This window comes from Macaca thibetana, chromosome 3 (genome assembly GCF_024542745.1).
Source record: "Macaca thibetana thibetana isolate TM-01 chromosome 3, ASM2454274v1, whole genome shotgun sequence".
NCBI classification, from domain to species: domain Eukaryota; kingdom Metazoa; phylum Chordata; class Mammalia; order Primates; family Cercopithecidae; genus Macaca; species Macaca thibetana.
This window is the reverse complement of record NC_065580.1, coordinates 140,996,873-141,023,440: the sequence shown is the minus strand read 5'-3', so window position 1 is coordinate 141,023,440 and position 26,568 is coordinate 140,996,873. Positions and strand designations below refer to the sequence as shown.

The following is a 26,568-nucleotide window of genomic DNA, read 5'->3' as shown; positions in this document are numbered from 1 at the left end:
AAAAAAAGAAAGAGAGAGATAGAGTGAACATGGGTGAAAGTCCTTCAGCAACTGGGAAGGTAAACTTTAGAGAAGCATCTTCTGCTGTTTGTCAAGACTCTAATCCATGGGCATTCACTGAAAGGCAGAGATGTATTTTTGGTGGCTTCATGCATTAGAGCAATGGGAGTTGGAGCTTACCATTCACCAAATGGAAGACGCTATGTAACAGTTGCTATACTGGGTTGAAAACTGAAGAATTTTACTCTGTTTGTTGGGGTGGACTGTACTCCCAGGAATTTTTCCGTGTGGCCACAGAACTTCAAACCATGTGTCTGAACTGTTAAGTACCTTAGATATCTAATAGCGGAAACTGTTTAGAGTAAGATAATAGTGCCTTAGGTCTTACAGTATACATAAAAGTATTTTTTCAAATAAAATGTCCAGAAAACAATCAAATATCACAAGGCATGTAATAAAGCAGGGCAGCCAGAACAATAGAAACAACAGACTACAGAAACATGTACACACACATACACACACAGACACACAAGGGCTCCAGATGTTGGAATTATCAGACACAGATTGTAACGCTTACTATGTTCAAGGAAATAAAAGTCTAATTTTAAGATCTCAGTGGCCGGGCAGTGCAGGTCACACTTGAAATTCCAGCACTGTGCAAGGTTGAGGCAGACAGATCACTTGAGACCAGAAGTTCAAGACCAGCCTGGGCAACATAGCGAGACCTCATCTCTATAACAAACAATAACAAACAAAAATTTAAAAATAAATTCGTGGATTTAGGCATGTTTGTTATGTTTCAATTCACTGCAGTTATTGTACTGATTGATTTCAAAATATTGTTTTTTCTTTTTTGTCCAGTGGAAGCCTCTTCAAGTTGGCTTTTGAATTCTTTTGACACAACCCTAGTCACCAATAAAGTTATCTTTTTATTGATTGATTGATTGATTGATTGATTGAGAAGGAGTCACGTTCTGCTGCCCAGGCTGGAGTGCAGTGTCATGATCTCCATTCACTGCAACCTCTGCCTCCCAGATTCAAGTGATTCTCCTAAGCCTCCTGAGTACCTGGGATTACAGGCACATGCCACCACGCCCGGCTAATTTTTGTCTTTTCAGTAGAGATGGGGTTTCAACATGTTGACCAGGCTGGTCTGGAACGCCTGACCTCATGATCCGCCTACCTCGGTCTTCCAAAGTGCTGGGATTACAGGCGTGAGCCACCGTGCCCGGACCTAAAGTTATCTTTAACTTCATTCCGTAGTTTTATAATTGCTTTCTTTTTTTTTGAGACTGAGTCTTGCTCTGTCGTCCGGGCTGGAGTTCAGTGGTGCAATCCTGGCTTACTGCAACCTCCGTCTCCCAGGTTCAAGTTATTCTCCTGCCTCAGCCTCCTGAGTAGCTGGGATTACAGGTGCCTGCCTCCACATGCAGCGATGTTTTGAATTTTTATTAGAGACAGGGTTTGGCCACGTTGGCCAGGCTGGTCTCAAACTCCTGAGCCAAAGCGATCTGCCCGCTTTGGCCTCCCAAAATGCTGGATTACAGGTGTGAGCCACCGCACCCGGCCTCCATCTTTTATCTATCTACAGCTTCTGCCTGCAGAGTGGCCTAGAAACTATGTTATCCCATAAAAATGGGCACTCACAATCCCCAGATATGCATTTCCAATTCCTCACAAATCCTCAGAGAATCAACAAATTCCAAGTTTGGGGCATAAATAGGTACAAAGTGAGCCTGAGAAGCTTTTTTTTTTTTTTTTTTGAGACGGAGTCTCGCTCTGTTGCCCAGGCTGGAGTGCAGTGGCACGATCTCGGCTCACTAAAACCTCCGCCTCCCAGGTTCAGGCAATTCTGTGCCATAGCCTCCCAAGTAGCTGGGATTACAGGCGCCCACAACCACACCCGGCTAATTTTTTGTATTTTTAGTAGAGATGGGGGTTTCTCCATCTTGCCAGGCTGGTCTTGAACTCCTGGCCTCGTGATCCACCTGCCTCGGCCTCCAAAAGTGCTAGAATTACAGGAGTGAACCACCATGCCCAGCCAAGTCTGAGAAGCTTTCTAATGCCAGAGTTACGTCAAAAAGGACACAAGCCAACTCAGCAAAAATTGTGAACATTTGAATATTAGAGAAAACAATGATTGTACTGATTGAGCTACATCAAATCAATAAAAATCTATGTGTCCATAATGGCATTCAAAAAGGTAAAGCCATTTGTCACACTGGACATGGCAGCTCACACCTATAATCCCAACACTTTGGGAGGCCGAGGCAGGCGGATCACTTGAGCCCAGGAGTTCGAGACCAACCTGGGCAACATGGAGAGACCCTGTTTCTACAAGAAATCAAAAAATTAGCCAGGTGGGGTGGTGCACGTCTGTAGTCCCAGCTTCTCAGGAGGCTAAGGTGAGAGGATTGCTCCAGCCCGGGAGTTCAAGGCTGCAGTGAGCCATGATCACACCACTGGACTCAAGCCTGTGCAACGGAGCAAGATCCTTTCTTTAAAAAAAAAAAAAAAAAAAAAAAGGGCTGGGTGCAGTGGCTCACGCCTGTAATCCCAGCACTTTGGGAGGCCGAGGCGGGCGGATCATGAGGTCAGGAGATCAAGATCATCCTGGCTAACACGATGAAACCCCATCTCTACTAAAAATACAAAAAAAAATAGCCGGGATGGCGACATGCCCCTGTAATCCCAGCTACTTGGGAGGCTGAGGCAGGAGAATTGCTTGAACCCGAGAGGCGGAGGTTGCAGTGAGCTGAGAGTGCACCACTGCACTACAGCCTGAGCAACATAGCGAGACTCCATCTCAAAAAAAAAAAAAAAAGTTGAACTGATACTTCACAAAATATGATATCCCAAAAGACAAACCTGTCTGAAAATGTGATCAACCTCATTAATATTTAGGTAAATGCAAATAAAAACCACAATGAGAAGCCATCACATATCTAAAAGTGTGGCAATACTGGCTAGGTGTGGTGGCTCATACCTGTAATCCCAACACTTTGGGTGGCTGACGTGGGCAAATCACGAGGTCAAGAGATCGAGACTATCCTAGCCAACATGGTGAAACCTGTCTCTACTAAAAATATAAAAATTAGCTGGATGTGGTGGTGCGCTCCTGTAGTCCCAGCTACTCAGGAGGCTGAGGCAGAAGAATTGCTTGAACCTGGGAGGCGGAGGTTGCAGTGAGCCGAGATTGCGCCACTGCACTCCAGTCTGGGCAACAGAACGAGACTCTGTCTCAAAAAAAAAAAAAAAAGTGTCGTAATACCAAGTGTTAATGGAGCTGGAGATAACCGGGAACTCTGACACATTGCTAGAGGAGTGTGAGTTGGTCTAACCAGTTTGATTTGCAGATCATAGATAAAAAAGATAGGGAACTCTGATTCATTTTTTTCTGGCAACCTGCTCTATCTACCAAAAGCAGATAAATAATATACCAAAAAGAAACTATAGCCCAATCTCATTTATCATAATGGATTTTTAAAATTCTAAATAAAGCAGTACAACAAATGGGTAGTATAGTTTGTTCCAGTAGATTTTATTCCAGAAACACAAAGATGGTTAAATATCACTTGATCTTAGCCAGAAGGCCGAGAAGCGATAAAGATGGTTAAATATCAAGAATACTGCCACTGGCTGGGCACAGTGGCTCACGCCTGTAATCCCAGCACTTTGGGAGGCCGAGGCGGGTGGATCACCTGAGGTCGGGAGTTCGAGACCAGCCTGACCAACATGGGAAACCCCGTCTCTACTAAAAATAGAAAATTAGCTGGGCCTGGTGGCACATGCCTATAATCCCAGCTACTAGGGAGGCTGAGGCAGGAGAATTGCTTGAACCTGGGAGGCGGAGGTTGCGGTGAGCCGAGATCGTGCCATTGCACTCCAGCCTGGGCAACAAGAGTGAAACTCCGCCTCAAAAAACAAAACAAACAAACAAACAAAAGAATACTGCCACCATAATTTATTACATCAAAATCTTTTTTTTTTTTTGAGACGGAGTTTCATTCTTGTTGCCCAGGTCAGAGTGCAATGGCACAATCTTGGCTCATTGCAACCTCCGCCTCCTGGGTTCAAGGATTCTCCTGCCTCAGCCTCCCCAGTAGCTGGGATTACAGGCATGTACCACTGCACCTGCCTAATTTTTTTTTTTTGTATTTTTTGTAGTGATGAGGTTTCACCATGTTGGCCAGGCAGGTCTTGAACTCCTGACCTCAGGTGATCCACCCGCCTTGGTCTCCCAAACTGCTGGGATTACAGGTGTGAGCTACCATGCCCAGCCTTGATTGTTGTTTCTAACAAGTCTTAAAAGACACCCAGACTTCAACAATTGTTACTATATTCAGATTTTTTTGGTTCGTTTTTGAGACAATCTTGCTCTTTTACCCAGTCTGGAGTGCAGTAGCATGATCATGGCTCACTGCAGCTTCAAACTCCTGGGCTCAAGCAATTCTCCCACCTCAGCCTCCCCGGTAGCTGGGACTACATGTGCGGTATCATGCCTGGTTAATTTTTAAATTTTTAGAGATGGGGTCTTGCTATGTTGCCCAGGCTTCTAGAATCACTCTTCATATTACTCACTAACACTGCCTCCACCACATTAATACGGCAACAGGTCTAGAAATTATTTAAAACAAAAATTTCCAATGTTTACATTGTGTGATGTATGTATGTATGTATGTGTGTGTGTGTGTGTGTGTGTGTATCATTCCAAGGTACTGTTTCTAATTTTTTCCTGCAGAGAATATTCAGTATTGTATCTGCATTGGCTAGCTGGGGATTCTATTCACCATCACATTGTCCCAGACTGAATCTGAAGACAAAAAACCACTTTGGGAACAAATTCTTTTTTTTTTTTTTTTTTTTTTTTTTTTTTGAGATGTAGTCTCGCTGTCTCCCAGGCTGGAGTGCAGTGGCGTCATCGCTACTCACTGCAAGCTCCACCTCCCAGGTTCACGCCATTCTCCTGCCTCAGCCTCCCGAATAGCTGGAACTACAGGCGCCCGCCACCACGCCTAGCTAATTTTTTGTATTTTTTAGTAGGGACAGGGTTTCACTGTGTTAGCCAGGATGGTTTCCATCTTCTGACCTCGTGATCCGCCCGCCTCGGCCTCCTAAAGTTCTGGGATTACAGTTGTGAGCCACCGCGCCCGGCCAAGGGAACAAATTCTTGTCTTCAACAAAGAGCGGTCTTGAGTAGGCATAAAAGTAGCATTTGAAGGTTGGGCGCCCAGCCTTGAATAGCTTTTTACATGCATTGCACGTTATTTCCTTTTATTATCACGTTTTTTGGGTCCAGTCTTAAACCTGGGAAGGCATTCGTTTGGGGGGTCACACTGGCGGGCATCCTGGTTCAGGCGGAACCCAGACTCTAGAAAGCGCGCGCGGAGCCACACGGTCAAACCTGTCCCACTCCTGGCCCTCCCACACCGTCCCCTCCGCGGAAGCACTCCCGCCTCCTCTCGCTCAGGCACTGACTGAGAGGCGGGGAGATGGGTGTTAAAGAGGGGATATCACCAATCAACGTGCGCCTCCGGGAAGGAGCGCTTCGCACTGGCTGGTTGGGTCTGACGACGTGGCCACGATCCAATCCTCATGCTAGAGGCGCGGCTAAAGGGTAGGGAAGCAAGCAGAAGGAGGAGCGCGCCGGGTGCGAGCACGTGACCGGGGCCTGAAGCCGGAAGCTACCTATCTGGTAGGGAGCTCCACCAGCACCCAAGACTGCGATGGTGAGTGAGGACGCATGCGCGGGAGGACCCGCCGGGGGTTCCGCGTCTCTGCTCCCCAATCTGTGTGGTTTCCCCCTCGTGGGTCTGCGCTCCACCCTCACCTCCTATCCGCTCGGGGAGGAAGACGGGATGGAGATGGGAGGGATGGCGACGGGAATGCTGGGGAGGGGTCTGTGGGAGGGTGTTCTGGGGCTGCGGGTAGTCTGCAGGTCAGGGGCGGGGAGGTGGAGAGAGGGTCTGGGGGCAGGGGCCAGTGGGGCAGCGAAGTCCCCTCGGAGTAGCATAGGTGGAGCGTGGAAGGCCAGGGGAGCCCGGGGGCCGAGAGTGGGGGCAGATGGAGGCTCGGGAAGATCAGTATTGAGGACCATGTAGGGGGAAGGGAGCCGGGAAAGGACCTGGCTGGGGAATGAGAAAACCTGGGGCCATCGCCAATCAAGAGACTTGGGTTTGTAGGTGAAGGGTATCAGGGGCCATCCATCCCTCTAGCATGCTTCTCACTACTTGCATCTTTACCCACTAGACTTCTGCACTGACCCAGGGGCTGGAGCGAATCCCAGACCAGCTCGGCTACCTGGTACTGAGTGAAGGTGCAGTGCTGGCGGTGCGTTCTGGGAAAGGGAGGGGGTCCCTTAGTGCACACAGCCCGGTAACCCCTTCTAATATTGGCCCTTCTTTTCTCGACTTTTACCTGGTTTGCGGTCTGGCATCTATTAGGTTGGTACAAAAGTATTTGCAGTTTTTGCAATTACTTTCAGTAATCAGTCTGTGGAATCTTAGTCTCCTAACGGTTGCGATTTATTTATTTATTTATTTATTTATTTACACTTTTTGAAACTGAGTTTCATTCTTGTTGCCCAAGCTGGAGTGCAGTGGTGCGATCTCGGCTCACTGCAACCTCCGCCTCCGGGGTTCAAGCGATTGTCCTGCCTCAGCCTCCAGAGTAGCTGGGATTACAGGCATGTGCCACCACGCTCGGCTAATTTTTTGTATTTTTAGTAGAAACGGGGTTTCACCGTGTTAGCCAGGCTGGTCTCAAACTCCTGACCTCAGGTGATCCACCTGCCTCAGCCTCCCAAAGTGCTGGGATTACAGGCGTGAGCCAACATCCCTGGCCTTTATTTGATATTTCTTAAAGAGTCATTTGTATTTTGTTCCATAGTACTGTATAGTGTTAGGTCTCTAGATGTTTTTTATTTAGCTAGAGACAAAGCTTAAGGTTAAGTGTTGAAAACAATACAGGTGGTAAAAGACTATTGAAGGAATCCAGGATATTAAAAATTCAACATGTTATGACAAGGTAACTAACTTCCCTGGAGGTAGGAATTCAGCCCAGCTTAAAGGAGAGTATTTACAGTGGGGAGGTGGACATATTTGCAGGTGTGTGGCACTGACCTTTCTAAACTGATGGTAAGTCTGTGCTGAAAAGATTTGGGAAGATTTGAGGGAAGAGGAGGATATGGTCAGGGAGGATCTGATTGTGAAGGATCTTCAAGGCCAGGTTAACACACTTGAACTTATTCTTCTTGGAGGTAATACAGCTTGAAAGGTTTTTTAAACAGAAACAAGACCCAGTGAGGTGGTTGAGCAATATTGTTGTTAGTGATGTGAAGATGGGCAGAAGGAGGCATCATTAAGAGATTAGACTGGGCCAGGCATAGGTGGCTCATGTCTTTAGTAATCCCAGCATTTTGGGAGGCCAAGGCGAGTGGATCACGAGGTCAGGAGATCTAGACCATCCTGGCCAACACGGTGAAACCCTGTCTCTGTTAAAAATACAAAAACAAAATTGGCCAGGCGTGGTGGTGGGTGCCAGCTACTCGGGAGGCTGAGGCGGGAGAATGGCGTGAACCAGGAAGGCGGAGGTTGCAGTTAGCCAAGATTGCACCACTGCACTCCAGCCTGGGTGACAGAGCAAGACTCCGTCTCAAAAAAAAAAAAAAAAAAAAAAGAGATGAGACTGGGCAAGTGGCAGTAAGAAGGAGCAAGGAGAGAAGAGTTTTGTTTTTGTTTTTGTTGTTTTTTGAGACAGAGTCTCGCTCTGTGGCCCAGGCTGGAGTGCAGTGGCATGATCTCAGCTCAGGGCAACCTCCGCCTCCCAGGTTCAAGCGATTCTCCCGCCTAAGCCTCCTGAGTAGCTAGGATTACAGGCGTGTGCCACCACACCCGGCTAATTTTTGTATTTTTAGTAGAGATGGGGTTTTGCCATGTTGGCCAGGCTGGTCTCGAACTCCTGACCTTGTGATCTGCCCACCTCAGCCTCCCAAAGTGCTGGGATTACAGGCATGAGCCACCGCGCCCGGCCCTTTTTTTTTTTTTTTTTTTTTTTTTAGGACAGAGTCTTGCTGTCACTCAGGCTGAAGTGCAGTAGTGTGATCACATCTCATTGCAGTCTTGAACTCCTGGGCCCAAGCGATCCTCCCACCTCAGCATCCCAAGTAACTAGAACTATAGGCAAGCACCACCACGCCCAGCCATTAAAAAAAAAAAATTTATAGGGACAGGGGTCTTGCTATGTTGCCCAGGTTGGTCTCGAAGTCCTGGCCTCCATCAGTCCTCCTGCCTTGGCCTCCCAAAGTGCTGGGATTATAGGTATGAGCTACTGTGCTTGGCTGGGAGAAGATATTTTAAAGGAGGAATCAGTATATCTTGCTAATGACTAGAAATAGGTAATAAAAGAAATACTTCTCTAGCTAGAACTCTAAAGCCTGGAAGAGTGATGATGCCTTAAGAAACATGTTCCTGTGTGGTGGCTCACACCTATAATCCCAGCACTTTGGGAGGCTGAGGTGGGTGGATCACTTGAGGTCAGGAGTTTGAGACCAGCCTAGCCAGCATGGTGAAACCCCATCTTTACTGAAAATACAAAAAACTAGCCTGGCATGGAGGCACATGCCTGTAATCCCAGCTACTTGGGAGGTTGATGCAGGAGAATTGCTTGAACCCAGGAGGCAGAGGTTGCAGCGAGCCAAGAGTGCACCACTGCACTCCAGCCTGGGCGATAGAGTGAGACTCCGTCTCAAAACACAAACAAACAAGAAATCAAAAAAGGAAGTAGACTGGAAAGGAGGTGGATAAGGTGAAATTTGATGGCCCAACTTTAGACATTGAGTTTGATGTAAAATAGCAGTTAATATATATTGCTAGCTCAGCAAAAGGAACTAAATCTAGTGGAGGCCCATATCAAGGAAGAGGGAAGAGGAAGTTGAGACAGTCACCAGAAAAGAGGAACCCTAAGCCACTGTCCCATCACTTACTCTAGGGGTCAACAGAGGGAGGGATTCAAGGACAAACGGAATGTTTATGTTGGAGATTGTGCAAACAGGGCAGCAAGTGTGAAGATTGAGAAAAAGATGGAGCCATTAACAGGTCAGTGGTGGGCAGGCATTCACTTCGGAGAATGTGGTTTTATCAAATAGGCAGGGACATGGGAGAAATCCAGTTTCACGGGGTTAGAAAAGCATAGTCAATAAAGACATGGATGGCCAAGCACGGTGGCTTACGTCTGTAATCCCAGCATTTTGGAAGGCTGAGGTGGGCAGATCATTTGAGGTCAAGAGTTTGAGACCAGCTGATTAATATGGTAAAACTTCGTCTCTACTAAAAATATAAAAAATTAGCCAGGTGTGGTGATGCTGGTATATACCTGTAATCTCAGCTACTTGGGAGGCTAAGGCAGGAGAATCACTTGAACCCGAGAGGCCAAGATGGCACCACTGCACTCCAGCGTGGGTGACAGAACGAGATTCTGTCTCAAAAAAAAAAAAGAAAAAAAAAAATAAAGAGAGATGGATAAGCTGCTGCTCATCCGGGAAAGTCCAGTATTACGGGAAACAGGATGGCATCTGGAGGGTGACAACATCATGGGGGAGATTTCAGGTTTTTTCCAAAGCTGGGTGACCCAAGGGTACTGGCAAGCCAAGGGGGAGATGGTCTAAGTGTGAGAGCCAAGGGGACTGTGCCTGGAATTCCGTCCCGAGCCTGTGCCGTAATGCCCGCCCCCTCCCTCCTCCGTCTGCATGCAGTCATCTGGGGACCTGGAGAATGACGAGCAAGCAGCCAGTGCCATCTCTGAGCTGGTCAGCACGGCCTGCGGTTTCCGGCTGCACCACGGCATGAATGTGCCCTTCAAGCGCCTGTCTGGTGAGCCCCTGTCCCTGCCCTTGGTGGTAGTACTGGGAGGAAGGGCCGCTTCCAGAGGCTTCTCTTCTTCCTCCCAGCCTCCCACCATCTCCTCCTGGGGTCTCTGGTCTGGCCACTTTCCTCCCTTTGGGACTCCCCTGTATCAGAATTGTGAATGAGAAGGCAAGAGAAAGGAGATGTAGCAGAGGCCACTCATCTTCAAATCTCTGAGCCTGGAACGATAGAATTTCTTTGGCTTTGATCCCAGCCAATGTGCGTGTGTCCCCGCCCCATGGAGTCTGTTGCACCCACTAACTCTGTGCTCCCTTCCCTCTCCTGGGGCGGGGGAAGGTGTGTCTCTCCTCCAGTGGTCTTTGGAGAACACACGCTGCTGGTGACGGTGTCAGGACAGAGGGTGTTTGTGGTGAAGCGGCAGAACCGAGGTCGGGAGCCCATTGATGTCTGAGCCTGCCGGAGGGCGAGGGTCGGAGAAGTGGATTGGGTCCTGGGCCTCTGTGATGAGGCAGGCACAGCCGTCAGTCTTGGCTTGCTGCTAGAACTAGGGCCTTCTGCTCGACCACCTCCCACCCCTACCTGGATGGGCCGAAGCTTGGGGACTGTGAGCTGTGTTAAGGAGAACAAGGGCAAGGAGACCTCCCTTTGTGCTCCCTCCCTCCCTCCCTAATAAACATGAGCCTGATGTTCTCTAGCCCAGGGACATGTGTGTTTAGTGTGGGAATGGTTACACCCCATGTCTGTCTTCCACCTTCTGGGGAGAAAGTCATGCACTTTAGCCCAAGTTGGGTGTGGCAGGGGTGCCTCTGTGTGCTATAAAACTGGGAAATAGAAAAAGCTGGAGGGGAAGGGAGTCACTCTGAGCCCTGGCGACTTCTGCTCTTCCCATCAGTACACAAACTAGTCATCCTTCTCCCTCCTGAACAGGCATTTAATAGTCTTATTTCAGTTGGAAGCAATAGTTGGAGAATAAGTTACAGGAACAGACCAAAAAAAAAAAAAAAAAAAAAAACCACAACAACTTAAAGTGCTTCAGGCTGCAAACGTAAACATGAGGGGCAGGAGGCCACCTGCCTGGCCCTGTCCCCAACCCCTGAGACAGGACGGTCACTGTCAGGGGCCCTTAGCCATCACCACCCTCTAATCTCAGCCCTGCAGGAGGGAGGGAGGGAATGTCAGAGGTGGGAAAGAACTCAAAGGGAATGAGGAAGATACTTTGTAAACTTAGAACCAGGGTAAAGGGCGGGGGGCAAGGGAGCTCTGGAAACCCTTGCCCTGGCCTAGGGGTGGGGCCAGCCCCCCCCACAGGAACTCGGGGAATACTGGTGGCTTAGTCCCAGCCATGCCCGCCCACTTCACAGCTTTTCCCCCGTCTCTGATCAGCAGACACAGACAGGCAGCTCTGCCAGGCCTCTTCACCCCCGTCTGGGAGGCATCCCAGGGGAGGCACAGCCCGGGAGCAGGGATCCCCTCTGGGGGCACTGGGTCTCTGGAGTGTAAGAGGGAACAGAGCTGGCACGATGCTACTTGACGGGTTCCACCACCAAGACCTTGCACTCGCGCTTGGCAATCTTGTCCAGAGACAACACAGCCTTGTCCGGGGGCAGGTAGAGGGGGCGGCCAACAGGAGAGGCCACAGGGGGCGTGATGGCCCTGCGCTCCATCACACTGCCCGACCTGGGGGAAGGCAGAGGCTGTGGGCGCTGGTCAGACCCGGCACCCTCCCTGCTCCCAGCCTCTACCCCATCCCATGCCACGCCCCCTGGTTCTGTACCTCATGAGGTGGCTTCGGGAAGGCTGCTGGTGGGAGAAGGACTGGGAGCGGCCCAGGCTAGCCTGATGCCTCTCCACCAAGTCCCGGACAGCAGGGCTGCTGGGGCTGCTCTTGCGGGAGAGAGGCCGGGCCTCGGGTGGAGGGTGGGACACGCTGGCGGTGAACTGCAGCTTCAGTTTCATGTGCTGGCTTAGCTGGGGGGAGACGCAGGTCGGCATGCCAGCTCGGCTTCCAGGGCCCAGGCCTCCTTCCAAATGGTCTTCCCCATGTGACAGACTGATGTCAAATCTAAATCCCACCTTCCCTCTGCCCAGCTTTTTATTTCATCCCTAAAATCTAAGGGTCCTGCCTCCATCCACCCCAGCATTCTGCATCACTCAGCACTCAGCTCAGACCCTCCCCAGCCCACCTCGAAAAGTCCCGTCCTCAGAGCCTGGAAGGCCACACTGAACGTGAGAGCGCTGCCCTTCCGGGAAAAGCCGAGGTTGTTGAGAGGCGTGTGGCAGACGATGGAGTCCAGGGCAGCCTGCATGGCCCGGCGCTCCTCCTCACACAGCTGCTTTCCTGGGGGCAGAAACAGGGACCAGCAAACACTACAGCGTTCCTCATTCCCACAGGGCCTTCGCCAGCACATCTGATTCTCAAAGCCACTCTGTGGAGTAAACTGAGCAAACGTTATCTTTTGTGCATGTTGTAGATAACAACGGCTAATACTTACTGTGTGCAAGGCATGTCATGTATATTAACTCAGTATCTGCATGACAACCCCATGAGATATGAGTTGCTGTATTTTAGAGGTGAGGACTCTGAGGCCCAGAGAGGTTAAGTAACTTATTCAAGGTCACACAGCTAGTAAAAGAGAGAAGTAGAGTTCACACCAGCAAGTGCAGCTCCAGTGTCTATGCCCTGAAAGTCACTCTGCCCCACTGCCTCTCTAAACTCTCCATCTAGGACACTGGGGAGATGACCCAGGTACAGGGCGGAAGCCACCTGCCACAAGTCACCTCCTGTGGTGGGGCTGGCACCAAGTTTGGCTGTTATCACTGTCCAGCCTTCCTTTTTCCTTTCTTTTCTCCTCCCTGGGGATCAGATCCCCACCTGGCAGCTGACCTACCAGCCTGTGCATGCTCTGGGGTCCACACGAGCCTCACAGCAAGGAAGTCTTGGAGATTGTTGAGCAAAGTGTAGGTGACAGTGAATCGCTCGTAGGTCCGAACAGGGGACTCACAAGAAGCGGTCATCACGAAACACGGGCGGTCCAGGCGGACACTGGGCAGGCTAGGAGTGGTGAGAGAGGGATGCTGGCTGTGTGTGTTAAGCCACAAAGGCGAATGCCACAGTTCCTCCGGGATCCACACTCACCGGTAGTGGGTGTAGATGCTCTGAGTGAAGGGCAGCTTTGGGGTGGACCACTGAACCACAGCAATCAGGGGAACTTCCAGGCCCTGCGGGAGGGACAAAGGGGGTTGGGGCAGGTATTAAGAGTGCCCCTCCCATCTTGAGTCAGCTGCATGGTCTTTCCCTCCCACTGCCTTATCACTTTTCTTTGAACACACCAGCCCCTTGTGCTCACCTCCTTGGCCCCTGGAGGGGGCTGCTCACCCCCTCGCAGCTGAAACAGGAAGTTGTGTTCCTCCAGGGCATTCAGTGGGCAGGGGAAGCAGCCAGAGGTCCCAGGTAGGCGGCAGAAGGAGCCCATGGAGACTTCCCCAGACTGGTGACTAGCTCAGAAAAGAGAACAAGGCATGGTCTCCCCATGCCAGAGCTCAGTCCCTGAAGCCATCCCCACCACTTCACAGCCTCGCCCCTCCCAGGACCTCACCAGACATTGTCCACCAGCAGCACAGAGCCATCGGGCATGACAGGTAGATAACTGGCGTTGAAGTTGGGGAGGATTCGGATATCCCAGATGGAGATTTCCTCCTGAGAGGAGCTGTTCAGCACTGTGGGAGAGGACCAGCTTGGCTCAGAATAGCTGGACCCCTCAGGCCCCACCTTTACCCAGAAAAAACCGGACCCCACCAGCCTGCCCAGAGGAACTGCATCCAATCAGTTCCCTTGCTGCTCCCCGAGGCTGGAGCTGGCAGACCTGCTTACCCTTGAGCACGGTCAAGTGTTTTCCAGCCACAGTGAACTGCCGGCATCTCAGAACCGGAGGGGGCAGCAGAGTCAGCAGCGTGCTCACTGCGGGAGGGGTTGGGGGCAAGAAGTGATGGTCTGGGGGCTGACCTCACCTCCAACCCAGAATTCTCACCTTCCTCTTCTCAGAGCCCATTAGCCACTTTCCAGTGTGACCCCTCCCCTCTCTCCCTCAATTCTGAGAGACTCTAGCCCTTCGCCTCTTCGTTGTCCTGCCCACCTTGGGCCTTGAAAGCGCTCTGCTCGCCCCGGAATGTCTCCCCAGGAGATCGGGTCTGCAGCAATCGCAGGTAGCCTTGATCTCTGACCTCTGGTGCCTCAACCTCCCGCTTCCACACAGTCACTACAATCTGTCAAGAGGAAAGACAGATGGCTGAGCCCGGAAAAGGTATCTTAATTAGGACAACAGCTCCACTCCTTGCTCATCTTACCTTGGCCTTAGGTGTCCCTGGGGGCAGTCTATCCAGTGAAACGGTGAGTGGGAAGATGACCTCATCTGTGGAAACAATCGGTTCCTCCACAGGCAGCTGGGGTTGGGAAAGGGGTGAAGAGGTCAGGAGCAAGTCAGAGGCAGCCTGCAGCCGTTCCCTTTAAGACCAGCAGGTCATCTGCCTCCTGCTTCACACCCCCAGCAAACCCCCTCCGCCCTGTGCCGGGTCCCCCAAAGCTCCTCACCGTGGTCGCTCCCCCTGAGGTAGCAGGGCCCGGGCCGTGGGTGAGAAGGGGGCTGCAGCCTCGGAACAAACCCCCACCCCCAGGATCCCCTCCCCCTGGGGGCTCCGAATCCTGGTCGCCGGCACCGCCGCCACCCGGCATCCCGCCTCCGGCGCTGACCGAGGCCAGGGCGGCCAGGGCGGTTGCCAGTTCTGCCCAGGCTCCTCTGGAGCCCAAGCCCGGGCTGCCCCCGGCGCCGGACCCCGCACCGCCCCGGCAGCGCAACACCAGCAGAAACCGGACAGTCTCCCCCAAGTACAGATGGTTGCGCCGGGGCAGCGCCCGGTACCGGCCCGGGTCCCCTGCCAGCTCCGCGCGCGGCGGCAGCGGCACGGCCGGGAAGTACATCGAATAGTCGCACTGGGACTCCATGGGGCGGCGAGGACGGCGCGACCGGGAGCCCGGACCGGAGGCCGACCCCCAGCGGGGCCCTCTAGGGTAGGTCCAGAGGGTCCCGACACCTCGGGCTGCTGCGCGCGGCTGGGGCGGCCCGAGAGACCGGCCCGGTCCCGGCACCCGGGCAACAAATCCGGAACCGAGACCCGGCGGCGCCGGAACCGGGGTACTGAGCCGAATGACTGGAGAGAAACCGGAAGCGGAAGGGAGGGGGCGTGGCCGCCGTGGCCCCGGAATCTGCGGGTGCCCGGACCGTGGAGGAGGGGGCGGGGTCCCGCTGCTCTGAGGCTGAGAGAATGCAGGCCGGGGCTTCGGCCAGGCGTCTTGGAAAAGAAATGTAAGAACCCTGTCGGCCAGGCGTGTTGGCTCACGCCAGTAATCCCAGCACTGTGGGAGGCCGAGGCGGGAGGATTGCTTGAGGCATGGAGTTCAAGACCTCCCTGGCCAACATAGCAAGACCTCCTCTCTGCAAAAACTTTAAATAAATTGTCCGGGTGCGGTGGCGCGCGCCTGTACTCCCAGCTACTTAGAAGGCCTAGGCAGGAGGATCCTTTGAGCCCAGAAGTTTGAGGCTGAAGTGAGCTATGATTGGGACACTGGTGCAGCCTGGATGACAGAGTGAGATCTTGTCTCAAAAAATGAATAAATAAATAAATAAATAAATAAACCTTCCAACCCCACTTCTTCCAGGAAGATTCTCCATCCCTCCCCTTTCCATCCTCCATAAATCAAGTAGAAGTTTCAAATTATTTATTCATTAAACAAATATTTCAGAGAGAAATGAACAGTCTAGTAGCAAATATTTCATAGAGAAATGGATGTATCATTCCAACTCACCACGCCTCAAACTTTCTGTGGCTCACTCCATCTTTTGCCCACCTAGGGAGCTTTGGTGATGTGGATCTGCCTTGGGGCAAGAAAGGGGAAGGGGAAGCCAGGCGTAGTGGCTCACACCTATAATGGCAGAACTTTGGGAGGCAGAGGCGTGTGGATCATCTGAGGTGAGGAGTTCAAGACCAGCCTGACCAACATGTTGAAACCCTGTCTCTACTAAAAATATAAAAATTAGGCCGGGTGCGGTGGCTCACGCCTGTAATCCCAGCACTTTGGGAGGCTGAGGCGGACGGATCACAAGGTCAGAAGTTCGAGACCAGCCTGGCCAGCATGGTAAAACCCCATCTCTACTAAAAATTAAAAAATTAGCCGGGCATGGTGGTGCACACCTGTAGTCCCAGCTACTTAGGAGGCTGAGGCAGGAGAATCACTTGAACCTGGGAGGCGGAGGTTGCAGTAAGTCAAGATGGCGCCATTGCACTCCAGCCAGGCAACAGAGGGAGACTCTGTCTCAAAAAAACAAAACAAAAAAAAATTAGCCGGGTATGGTGGCACACATCTGTAATCCTAGCTACTCTGGATGCTGAGGCAGGAGAATCGCTTGAACCCATAAGGCAGAGGTTTTGGTGAGCCGAGATCATGCCACTGCACTCCAGCCTGGGGGACAGAGCGAGACTCTATCTCAAAAAAAAATTTAAAAAAAAAGAAAAATGGGGAAGAAAGAACAAAATGAGTAGAGGGTGAAGGAGGAAAGCACTGTTGGGAGCCCAGCAAAGAGGACGCTTGCATCAGGACAAAGACTCATCCCTCTGGGAGATGCAGAAGTGGCATCTTGCTGCCCCCCACTCATCACATGTGCCCTTCAAACGTGGCTGCTCTTCCACCTAAATCTGTAGTCTGATGTCTATGGGGAGAGTGGCCTTGAAGTCTTGAGAGGCAGTGAGACGGTAGGGGGGAACTGCTTGGCATCCAGCTTGTCCTTATACTGGAGCTCAGGGGTAGCCAAGCGCTCACACTCCTCTTGGTCCTGAGGGCTCAATCCACTTCGAAGTATATAGCCCAAAACCTTAGCTGACCCAAACTGGAAGGGGCGGAACCGGTGATCAGTGATGTATTTGGGGTCAGAAGCCTCACCCCCTGCCAGACAATGTTTAGCTAGGGCCTCTCGGCGAGCCCGGAGCTCGGCTACAGCTGTCTGCAGCCGGCGCTGGCCGTATTTCTCTATCCGTGCCCAGAGACTGCGGTTGAAGTGGACGTAGAGAGCCCAGTCCAGGTTGTTCCAGGCTCGGGCCCGTGCAGTCAGCTGTTGGTCCTCTGCAGTCAGTCCAGTGTTGCTGAAAGTGCTGAGGTCCTGCTTACGTCCAGCCTGGGCATTGTGCATGAAGCCCACCACGTCATCTAGACCCCAGCACAGGGCATCTGCCAGCAGAACCAATGACTCATCGAAGTACTCAGCCACCATGACCAGGTCAAAGACAGAGTCCAGCCAGGCCAGACCCCACTGGATGAAGGATGAAGACCCCAAATCGAAAGAGGCAGGGCTTGATATCTGGCTGCGATGATCAGCAACAGTGGAAACAGGATGGATGAGGGCATTGGGATTGAGGGTTTGGGCTCGAGGGCCAGCACCAGAAGGCAAGACCTGAAGCTGTTGGGGGTCGGGGTCTCTGGGGGGATGAAGATTCCCTCTCTTGGCCCTCTTCTCTGGGGGAAAGGGCAGGCCAAAGTCAAACCATAGTAAGTTGCGAGCGTAGTGGTCCCCACGGGCCCCAGGCCTGTAGAAGCCTCGAGGATTGGCCAGGAAGGCAGCCAAGGATGGTGACTTGCGGAAGGCTGATGAGGTGGATTTATAATAAGAGAAGGCAGAGCGAGCCAGAGCCGCTGGGTCTCGGACAATGGAAAAAAAGAAGCTGTCAGAAGGCATGACCTGAAGTACCTGCAGAGGAGGGAAGACAGAAGAGAGAGAATTGGGCTGGGGAGAAGGTACGCATAAGTATGCACAAGCCATGTGTCCACTGACCCGGCCTCCTCAAACCTCCTTCTCCCAGCTCTGCTAGGAATCCCCAGCTTCCATCACTTGTTGCGTGGCAAGTTACTTAACATCCCTGAGACTCAATTTGCTTACCTGCAAAATGAGGATAATCATACTTTCCCAAGTGATTATGAAAGATACATGAGATAAAACATACGAAGAAACCTGGAGGATGGAGCCAGGCATGTTTTGTGTGCCTGTCGATGCAGCTACTCGGGAGGCTGAGGCAGGAGTATGGCTTGAGCATACAACATAGTATGGCTATGTTGCCGAGGCCAGCCTGGACAACATAGCGAGACCTTGCCTCTACAAAAATAAAACTAAAAAAATTAGCAGGGCAATCAATGATAGACTGGATAAAGAAAATGTGGCACATATACACCATGGAATACTATCCAGCCATAAAAAAGAATGAGATAATGTCATTTGCAGGTGCATGGATGAAGCTGGAAGCCATCATGGTGCTCAGCAAACTAACCTACTCCAGCAAACTAACACAGGAACAGAAAACCAAACACCACGTGTTCTCACTCGTAAGTAAGTGGGAGTTGAACAGTGAGAACACATGGACACAGGGAGGGGAACAACACAAACTGGGGCCTGTCGGGGTGGGGAGCAAGGGGAAGGAGAGCATTCAGACGAATACCTAATGCATGCAGGGCTTAAAACCTAGATGACGGGTTGATCAGTGCAGCAAACCACCTTGGCACATGTGTACCTATGTAACAAACCTATGTGCTCTGCACATATATCCCAGAACTTAAAGTAAAATAAAAATAAATTAGCAGGGTATCCTGGCACACACCTGTAGTCCCAGCTACTTAAGAGGCTGAGGTGGTCGGATTGCTTGAGTTCAGGAGTTCAAGACAAGCCTGAACAACATAGCAAGACTCTGCCTTGAAAGAAAGGGGCCGGGTGCAGTGACTCACACCTGTAATCCCAGCAGTTTGGGAGGCTGAGGCAAGTGGATCACAAGGTCAAGAGTTTAAGACCAGCCTGGCCAAGATGGTGAAATCCCCGTCTCTACTAAAACTACAAAAAATTAGCTGGGCACGGTGGCAGGTGCCTGTAATCCCAGCTACTCGGGAGGCTGAGGTAGGAGAATTGCTTGAAGCTGGGTGGCAGAGGTTGCAGTGAGCCGAGATCGCGCCACTGCACTCCAGCCTGGGCTTTTTTTTGTCTCAAAAAAAAGAAAGAAAGAGAGCCAGAGCAAGAGGGGGAAGGAGGGAAGGGAAGAGGAGGGGAGGGGAGGGGAGTAAAGGGAGGGGAAGGGGAGGGGAGTAAAGGGAGGGGAAGGGGAGGGGAGGGGCTTGTCAGGGGATGGGGGCAAAGGAAGAGAGAGCATTAGGATGGATGCCTAATGCATGCAGGGCTTAAAACCTAGATGACGGGTTGATAGGTGCAGCAAACCACCATGGCACATGTATACCTATGTAACAAACTTGCATATTCTGCACATGTATCCCAGAACTTAAAAATTAGCCAGGCACTAATTTTTAAGGGGAGGGGAGGGGAGGGAAAGGAAGGGAAAAAAAGAAAAAGAAAAAAGAGAAAGAAGGGAGAGAAGGAAACCTGGAGGATAGGAAACTCCTGGAGAACATTAATTTCCTCGGGCATTTCTGTCTGCCTTAGTCAGTAAAACCTCTAGAAACCAACCTTTGTACTCATTTCTCCAGCAAAAACCTGTTGAGTGCCTGGGAGAGGCATCACTGGCAGCAAAGGGGCAACTATAATGCCATCTCAGGCATAGGCAGCAGGTGGGCAGGCCAGGCCCAGAATCACTGAGGGGTAAAGCACTTCAGGGACTCCTGGGCATCCCAGAGGGCAAAAGACACCCTGGGCCGGGGCACTGGGAAGCCACCGCTGCCTGGTAGGATGCTGCCCTGAGGGCTGGGACATGTGATTCCACCATTCTGCAAGAAGGAAGGTGGAAATCAGGCTGCACCACACCCTAACATGGCCCTGCAGGCTGATGCAGGTCAGAGCCTAGCTCCTGATCTCCTTAAAGGGTTTCTGCCTCCAAAAATGACTTCCATCATTGAATCTGACTTCTGTCATGGTGTTCCTCAATCGGCTCTGCAAATATGGCACACCTGAATAGCAGCCTGTGAACGCTCTTTTTTTTTTTGGGGGGGGGGGACAGGAAATTAGTATTTTTCAAATAAAACTTTTCAGTGTTTATTTTCTTCTTATTCTTATTCTTCTTACTTTTTTGAGACGGCGTCTCACTCTGTCGCCCAAGCTGGAGTGCAGTGGAGCGATCTCGGCTCACTGCAAGCTCCGCCTCCCGGGTTCACGCCATTCTCCTGCCTCAGCCTCCTGAGTAGCTGGGACTACAGGCACCTGCCACCATGCCCGGCTAATTTTTTGTATTTTGTTTAGTAAAGACGGGGTTTCACTGTGTTGACCAGGATGGTCTCGATCTCCTGTCGTCGTGAACCGCCCTCCTCGGCCTCCCAAAGTTCTGGGATTACAGGCGTGAGCCACCACGCCCAGCCTCTTACTATTTTTTAAGAGACAGTGTTTTCTTGCTCTGTCACCTAGGCGGCATATCATAGCTCACTGCAGCCTTGAAAACTCCTGGGCTCAAGGGATTCCCCAAACTCAGCCTCCTGAGTAGCTGGGACTACAGGCACACACCAACATACCCTGTTAATTCTTAATTTTTTTTTTAGGGATGGGGTCTTGCTATGTTGCCCAGATTGGCCTCGAACTCCTGGGCTGAAGTAATCCTCCCACCTTAGCATGCAAAAGCACTCGGATCACAGGCATGTGCCACCATGCCTGGCCCTGCAGGTCTCTTTGAAGGCAGAGGGGAAAGTGAAGAAAACAGTCTTTGGCATCTGGACCTGGAATAAAATCCCACTCTGCCATTTACTAATTCTGTGACTTTGGGAGGGTTATCGAAGGTTTCAGAGCCATCATTCCTCCATCTAGAAATCGGAGTAACTGGGTAACACTTACCTGGAAGAATGTGCAAGTGTCTGGAACATGGTAGATATTCAGTGAATATCTACCATGTTCCAGTCAATGAAGGCCCAAGTGTCTGGAACATGGTAGATATTCAGTGAATATCTACCATGTTCCAGTCAATGAAGGCCATCATCCTAGCCTCTGGTGTCAATGAAGCAATGAAGGCCATCATCCTAGCCTCTGGTGTCAATGAAGGCCATCATCCTAGCCTCTGGAGAAACCTACCTCAAAGGTCACTGTCATTGCCTCACTCCTGCCAGTGGCCTTTCGCTGCCCATTAGAGCATGCCCATGTCCTCAGCTGGTGTCTCCAGCTCCAGCTTCAACAAGGGTGACTTTGCAGACCCTGCAGAACTTCCACCCCAGTACAGACGTTCTCCCTTTTATATGCACATACACACATTTACCCCACCCTGTCCTTGCTGGTGTTTTGCTCCCTCTAAGAATGCCTCATGCTGTCCTTACCACAAGCCACATCCACCTTTTCCTTTAAAACCCCCTACTCTCGGCTGGGCACAGTGGCTCACACCTGGAATCCTAGCACTTTGGGAGGCCGAGGCGGGCGGATCATTTGAGGTTAGGAGTTTGAGACCAGCCTGGTCAACATGGTGAAACTCCATCCCTACTAAAAGTACAAAAATTAGCCAGGCGTGGTGGCAGGTGCCTGTAGTCCCAGCTACTTGGGAGGCACGAGAATTGCTTGAACCCGGGAGGCACAGGTTGCAGTGAGCTGAGGTGGCACCGCTGCACTCCAGCCCGGGGAAAAGAGCAAGACTCTGTCTCAAAATAAATAAATAAATAACATCAAAATTAAATAATGAAGTAAAATAAACCCCCCTCTCCAGAAAGCCTCACCTCTTTGGTGAATACTCTTCTCACCATTCCAGATACAAACGCACGCACAAGCCTCGGAAGGAGCCTTGACTTTGGAGTGTGTGGACCTGGGCTCAACTTCCAGCTGGAGCCTTGACTTTGGAGTGCATGGACCTGGGCTCAACTTCCAGCTCTGCCACTTTCATTTTCAATTTTATTTATTTATTTATCTTTCTTTCCTTTTTTTTTTTTTTTTCTTTTGTGAAACGGAGTCCCACTCTGTTGCCCAGGCTGGAGCACAGTGGCACGATCTCAGCTCACTGAAACCTCTACCTCCCAGGTTCAAGCAATTCTCCTGCTTCAGCCTCCCAAGTAGCTTGGATTACAGGCATGCACCACCACACCTGGCAAATTTTTGCATTTTTAATAGAGACAGGGTTCACCATGTTGGCCAGGCTGGTCTCGAACTTCTGACCTCAGGTGATCTGCCCACTTTGGTCTACCAAAGTGCTGGGATTACGGGTGTGAGCCACCGTGCCCAGCCTATTTGTTTATTCATCTTTCAAGACAGGGTCTTATTCTGCCACCAGGTTGGTGTACAGTGGCATGATCTTGGCTCACTGCAGCCTCGACTCCCTTGGCTCAAGTGGTCCTCCCATTTCAGCCTCCTGAGTAGCTGGGACTTCAGGCATGCACCACTGCCCTTAGCTATTTTTATTTATGTTTATCTTTTTGTAGAGACGGAGTCTGCTATGTTGCCCAGGCTACTTTTGAACTCCTGGGCTCAAGTGATTCTCCTGCCTCAGTCTCCCAAAGTGTGAAGATCACAGACGTGAGCCACCATGCCTGGCCTTAATCTTTATGTTTTTAGCAATAGGATCTTGCTTTGTCACCCAGGTTGGTGTGCAGTTGCACAATCATAGCTCACTGCAGCCTCCAACTCCTGGGCTCAAGCAATCCTCCTGCTTCAGCCTCCTGAGTAGCTGAGACTACAGGCATGCATTACCACACCTGCCTGATGTTTTAAATTTTTTGTACAGGTGGGGTCTCGCTATATTGGGCAGGCTGCTCTCAAACTGCTGGGTTCAAGTGATTCTCCGCCTCAGCCTCCTAAAGTGCTGGGATTATAAGCGTGAGCCACTGTGGCTACTGGGTGCCATTTTCTAACTGTGAAAGTCTCTTCACCTCCCTGAGACTCGAACTCCACATATGTGTAATGGAGACACTTAAAATGCCTTCTTGGCAAGGTGATGGGAAGATTAGTACTCAGCATTGGTAAATATTCAGTTTAGTTTCTTCCCCGTATGTTTCAATTACACATTGATTTTCTTCCTATAGGAGCCCTCAGCTTCCTGTGTGTGTCTGAGTATGTGAATGTGTATGTTCTTCTCTCCCCCATTAGAAAAGAAGTTCCTGGAGGTCAGGATTGGGCTTCCACCCAGCTATTCTCAGCTGACCTCACGTGATCTGCCCCTGTTGGTTTCCCAAAGTGCTGGGCTTAGCCCCGGGCGAAACGTACAGCTGATCCTCAAAATGTGGCAGACATGGTGAGGAGGTTGAAGAAGACAAGTCAGAAGGCAGTGGGGGAGCTGGGGCCCTGGTGTGACAGTGGAAGGGAGGCTAAGAAAGGGAAGGGGCGTGTTGTCCTAGGTACTTGCGAGGCTGAGGTGGGAGGATTGTTTGAGGCCAGCCTGGGCAACATAGTGAGACCCCATCTCTACAAAAAATAAAAAAAAATTAGCCAGGTGTGGTGGCGTGCACCTGTAGTCGCAGTTAGTTGGGAGGCTGAGGTAAAAGGATCGCTTGAGCCCAGGAGTTTGAAGTTGCGGTGAGCTATAATTGCACCACTGCATTCTAGCCTGGATGACAGAGTGAGACCCTGTCTCTCTCTCTCTCTCTCTCTCTCACACACACACACACACACACATATACACACAGAGGCTGGGCAAGCTCACTTCTGTAATCCCAACCCTTTGGGAGGCCAAGGTGAGCAGATGGCTTGAGCCCAGGAGTATTTATTTATTTATTTAAGCCCAGGAGTTTGAGATCAGTCTGGGCAACATAGCAAGACCCCATCTCTACAAAAAAATTAGAAAGTAGCCATGTGTAGTGGCACATGCCTTAGCCCTAGCTACTCAGGAGGCTGAGGTGGGAGGATCCCTTGAGCCTGGGAAGTCAAGAGCTATGATTGTGCCCCTGTACTCCAGCCTGGGCGACAAAGCAAGACCCTGTCTTCCAAGAAATAAAAAAAAAAGAAGGGTAAGGGGCACCTGGAGGGAGAGTTGGAGGCTCGGAATTGGCAGGGCACTGATGCCAGGGAAATACATTGGTGAAAGAGAGAGACTGTAGTAAGCGCCAGAGAGAGAAGGGAGAGAGGAGGACTTGGGCTCCCAGAAACTTCGGGGGAAGGGACACCTGTAGAGAGGATGGCAGGGAGCCCCACCTTTATGGCCCCCGTGTCCAACTTTAGGGTGAGATGATGCCTGGGGAGCCCTCAAGTCTGGGCCCCCTCCCTTGGTGGTGTCAGCCTGAGCCCATCTCTTGCTGGTCCCTCCCACCCCTGCGACACTCCTTACCTCTTTCAGGTTGAACCTCATGTGGTGACAGAGGATGTGGAAGGGGAGCTGGGTGCCTCCAGTCTGGGGGCGGTAGCCTTTTACCCTTGAGGCCTGGAAGAGCCTTGGGTAGCCAAACTGGTAGCGGGCAGGGAGGGCGAAGCGCAGCCCGTGCCGGTCCCCGTAGCGGTGAAGCAGGCTCAGCACAGAGCTGCTCCCAGATTTATGCGTCTTCAGGAACACCAGTCGCTGCCGGGGTGGGCAGGACGGAAGGGCTGGTCGTAGAGATGGGGCCAAGGGCTGTCGGAGCTGTGGCCCTGGTAGCCTGGGAAGAGATGCAGGGGGAGTGTCCTGTCCCTCAGCAGCAAATGGGTGGAAGGGACAGAGGACATGGAGGCTTCCGAGTCCCTAAGAGTCACCAGCCCCAGGCGGGATGGGGAAGAGCAAGTGTGGGGCATCTAGAAGGAGCTGGGGCAAAGTGGGAACTTACCTCCTCTGGAAGGGCCCTCCCAAGAGCTGGAGTGCAAAGCCAATGGTCATGAAGACTCCCAGAGCCACCCCTAGGCTCCGAGGTCCCCAGAGCCGCAGCGTCCTGGCAGGAGACAGAGGGCCCATGTGGCACAGGGAAGGGTGAGATGAGAGAGGGATGGAGCCAGGGCCAGGAACAGGGGCAGAGACAGCTGGAGAAAGCCGTGCAGCCGCGGAAGGCGCCGGTTGCAGATCGGGGGGTCATTCCCCAGGCCTGTTTGCAGTCTTGGTTGAGTCTGCCCCCTGAGTTAGCAGATTTTTGCCTCTGTCAGCGTCTAGGAGGGAAATGAGGGGGGAAGAAGGGAAGTCTAAGGAGAGAGGCAGAGTGAACCTTCTCTCCTGCTGCAGCTGAGACCTGATTCAGGGAAGGGGAGTGGCTGGGAATGCGGTCTACACCCAGACTGTCCTAGGTGGCCCCACAACTACTCCCTCTGCTCTATCACTGTCTTATCTCCAATTCCCCCAGCTCCCCACCTACAGTTGTCCCTGAGCCTCGGGGACTTAGAAGGGAAGGAGAGAAAAAGCCCCAGCTCATGAATGAAACAGCCAGCAAAAGAGAGATCAGACCAATCAGCTCATTAAGACAGTCAGGTCAGACTATGGTCGGGACCCTGGCTTCCTCCTGAGCCCCTCTGGGTGTCACAGATGGGGATGAAGAGCCCTATCCCAGGGCCAGGAAGGGAAGCCATACAGTGGGAATGAGGATCAGACAGGACACAGGTGGATGAACCCAGGCAGGAGGAAGGGAGGTTGGACTTCCAGGAGTGGCATTGCAATGGGCAAGAGCCACTGTGTTCTAAATTCCCACACCTCTTTTTCCTCTGTCTCAGCACGGGGCAGACCCCCATGTGCGACAGGGGCTGGGGGAGACGTGTGGCTACTTGTGAAGCCCAGATTCCCGGACTTAACCCTCCATGCCACTTTCCAACCTTATCAGTGCACCCGGAGGAGACTGAAAGGGTGGGGCTGGAGAGGGAGAGATAGAGAGAGAGAGAGACAGACAGACACAGAGAGACAGAGAGACTATGACACAAAGATATGGAGAAAGGCACAAATACTAACTGTAGAGTTCCTTCTCAAGCCCGAGCTTCCTAATCAACCAGGAGTCCAGCCCCGCCCCTTCAGATTACAACTCACGATCAAGGACCACAGCCCCCTCCAACAAGCCCCGACAGCTCCCTGCTCCGATGAGCCAGGGGTAACCCCAGGCAGAGAGAAGCCACACTTTTACTCCCGGAGACCCGGCCCCTCTGGCATCACTCCCCAATTCCCTCCCCAATCACAGCCTCTGGGGTCCAGCTGCGTCTCCCCTACCCAGAGCCCTTCATTTCCTTCCATCCATCTCTCCCTTCCCATGATTGGAGATCCCAGCCCTCTGTCCCCTCCAGCTTTGGTGACTGCCCAGTCAGTTGCCCCTGCCGGGGTCCCATGAACCCCTCACGTCTCCTCCCATAAATTAGAAGGTCCCTCCACTGGTCCTATCCTTGGTTTCACTTCCCACTCACCAGGCCACAAGGGGAGCAGCAAGGGAAATCAGGCCGGGCCCTCCCGCCCTCCCCAGCCACCGCCCCACTCTTGGCTCAGCTCAACTTTCCCCAAGAACTTTCTCAGCGCCCAGGCTCCTCCCTCCTCCCTTTGTCCCGCCAGCCCCAGCAGCTGCTGTAGCTTTGATCGCAGTTCTAGGTCTCTCCCCCGCTGCATCTTCCCCTCTCCGGCAGGGCACCCAGACTCTCCTTGGAAGACACCACTTCCACCCCCCTTTCACACTTGGGAATCAATCCTACCATTTTCTCTTGGCTTGCCGCAGAACAAAAGATTCATTCAGGCGGCAGAAAGAAAGAAGGAAGGAAGGAGAAAGTGATATTTGAAAGCAGACATTGTCAAAGATGTGGCAAGGTAGCCAGAGACTGATGCTCAGAGAACAAGGCCTCCCATCCTGAAGGCAGGG

At 51.8% G+C, this 26,568-nt stretch overlaps 3 protein-coding genes across 9 annotated transcripts in view; 1 reads left to right on the top strand and 2 right to left on the bottom strand.

Annotated features, from left to right (window-relative positions):
* Positions 1–10,555, top strand: part of LAMTOR4 (late endosomal/lysosomal adaptor, MAPK and MTOR activator 4) — a 41,824-nt gene extending 31,269 nt beyond the window's left edge. For 3 of the 6 annotated variants that reach the window (XM_050784179.1, XM_050784178.1, XM_050784177.1), the window contains exons 2-5: positions 5,674–5,729; positions 6,250–6,330; positions 9,752–9,869; positions 10,217–10,555. In XM_050784179.1, the coding sequence (XP_050640136.1) occupies positions 5,727–5,729; positions 6,250–6,330; positions 9,752–9,869; positions 10,217–10,314 (300 nt within the window). In that variant the 5' untranslated portion in view covers positions 5,674–5,726 and the 3' untranslated portion in view covers positions 10,315–10,555. Of the gene's footprint in view, positions 1–5,595; positions 5,808–6,249; positions 6,331–9,751; positions 9,870–10,216 lie in introns of those variants that run through there. The other 3 variants (XM_050784176.1, XM_050784175.1, XM_050784180.1) reach the window with 3 other exon arrangements.
* A 221-nt stretch (positions 10,556–10,776) lies between these two features.
* TRAPPC14 (trafficking protein particle complex subunit 14) lies at positions 10,777–15,101 on the bottom strand. Its single transcript, XM_050784008.1, has 11 exons — positions 14,452–15,101; positions 14,208–14,303; positions 13,997–14,126; positions 13,735–13,821; positions 13,460–13,580; positions 13,211–13,358; positions 13,000–13,082; positions 12,752–12,915; positions 12,047–12,201; positions 11,638–11,831; positions 10,777–11,540 (listed from the first exon to the last, which is right to left on the bottom strand). The coding sequence occupies exons 1-11, from the start codon at positions 14,860–14,862 to the stop codon at positions 11,387–11,389; spliced, it is 1,743 nt and encodes a 580-aa protein (XP_050639965.1). The 5' UTR covers positions 14,863–15,101; the 3' UTR covers positions 10,777–11,386.
* A 520-nt stretch (positions 15,102–15,621) lies between these two features.
* GAL3ST4 (galactose-3-O-sulfotransferase 4) lies at positions 15,622–26,375 on the bottom strand. Of its 2 annotated transcripts, XM_050784043.1 has the most exons (4): positions 26,126–26,375; positions 24,583–24,895; positions 24,114–24,417; positions 15,622–17,656 (listed from the first exon to the last, which is right to left on the bottom strand). In XM_050784043.1, the coding sequence occupies exons 2-4, from the start codon at positions 24,705–24,707 to the stop codon at positions 16,625–16,627; spliced, it is 1,461 nt and encodes a 486-aa protein (XP_050640000.1). In that variant the 5' UTR covers positions 24,708–24,895; positions 26,126–26,375; the 3' UTR covers positions 15,622–16,624. The 2 variants fall into 2 exon arrangements, with proteins under 2 accessions (XP_050640000.1, XP_050640002.1); XM_050784045.1 differs by lacking the exon at positions 26,126–26,375 and having other exon boundaries at positions 24,583–26,109.
* Between the last annotated feature and the right edge of the window lie 193 nt (positions 26,376–26,568).

What these genes read in the sequence shown, in the direction of transcription:
- TRAPPC14 (XM_050784008.1), bottom strand. Translation starts at nt 14,862, where the DNA reads ATGGAGTCCCAGTGCGACTATTCGATGTACTTCCCGGCCGTGCCGCTG. An exon ending in CTGCTGGTGGACAATGTCTG is followed by an intron (nt 13,359 to 13,459) that starts GTGAGGTCCTGG and finishes TTTCTGAGCTAG; the next exon opens with TCACCAGTCTGGGGAAGTCT. An exon ending in CCCCTCCAGGGGCCAAGGAG is followed by an intron (nt 13,083 to 13,210) that starts GTGAGCACAAGG and finishes TCCCTCCCGCAG; the next exon opens with GGCCTGGAAGTTCCCCTGAT.
- GAL3ST4 (XM_050784043.1), bottom strand. Translation starts at nt 24,707, where the DNA reads ATGGGCCCTCTGTCTCCTGCCAGGACGCTGCGGCTCTGGGGACCTCGG. An exon ending in GGAGGGCCCTTCCAGAGGAG is followed by an intron (nt 24,418 to 24,582) that starts GTAAGTTCCCAC and finishes ATCTCTTCCCAG; the next exon opens with GCTACCAGGGCCACAGCTCC. An exon ending in TGAGGTTCAACCTGAAAGAG is followed by an intron (nt 17,657 to 24,113) that starts GTAAGGAGTGTC and finishes CCTCCTCTGCAG; the next exon opens with GTACTTCAGGTCATGCCTTC.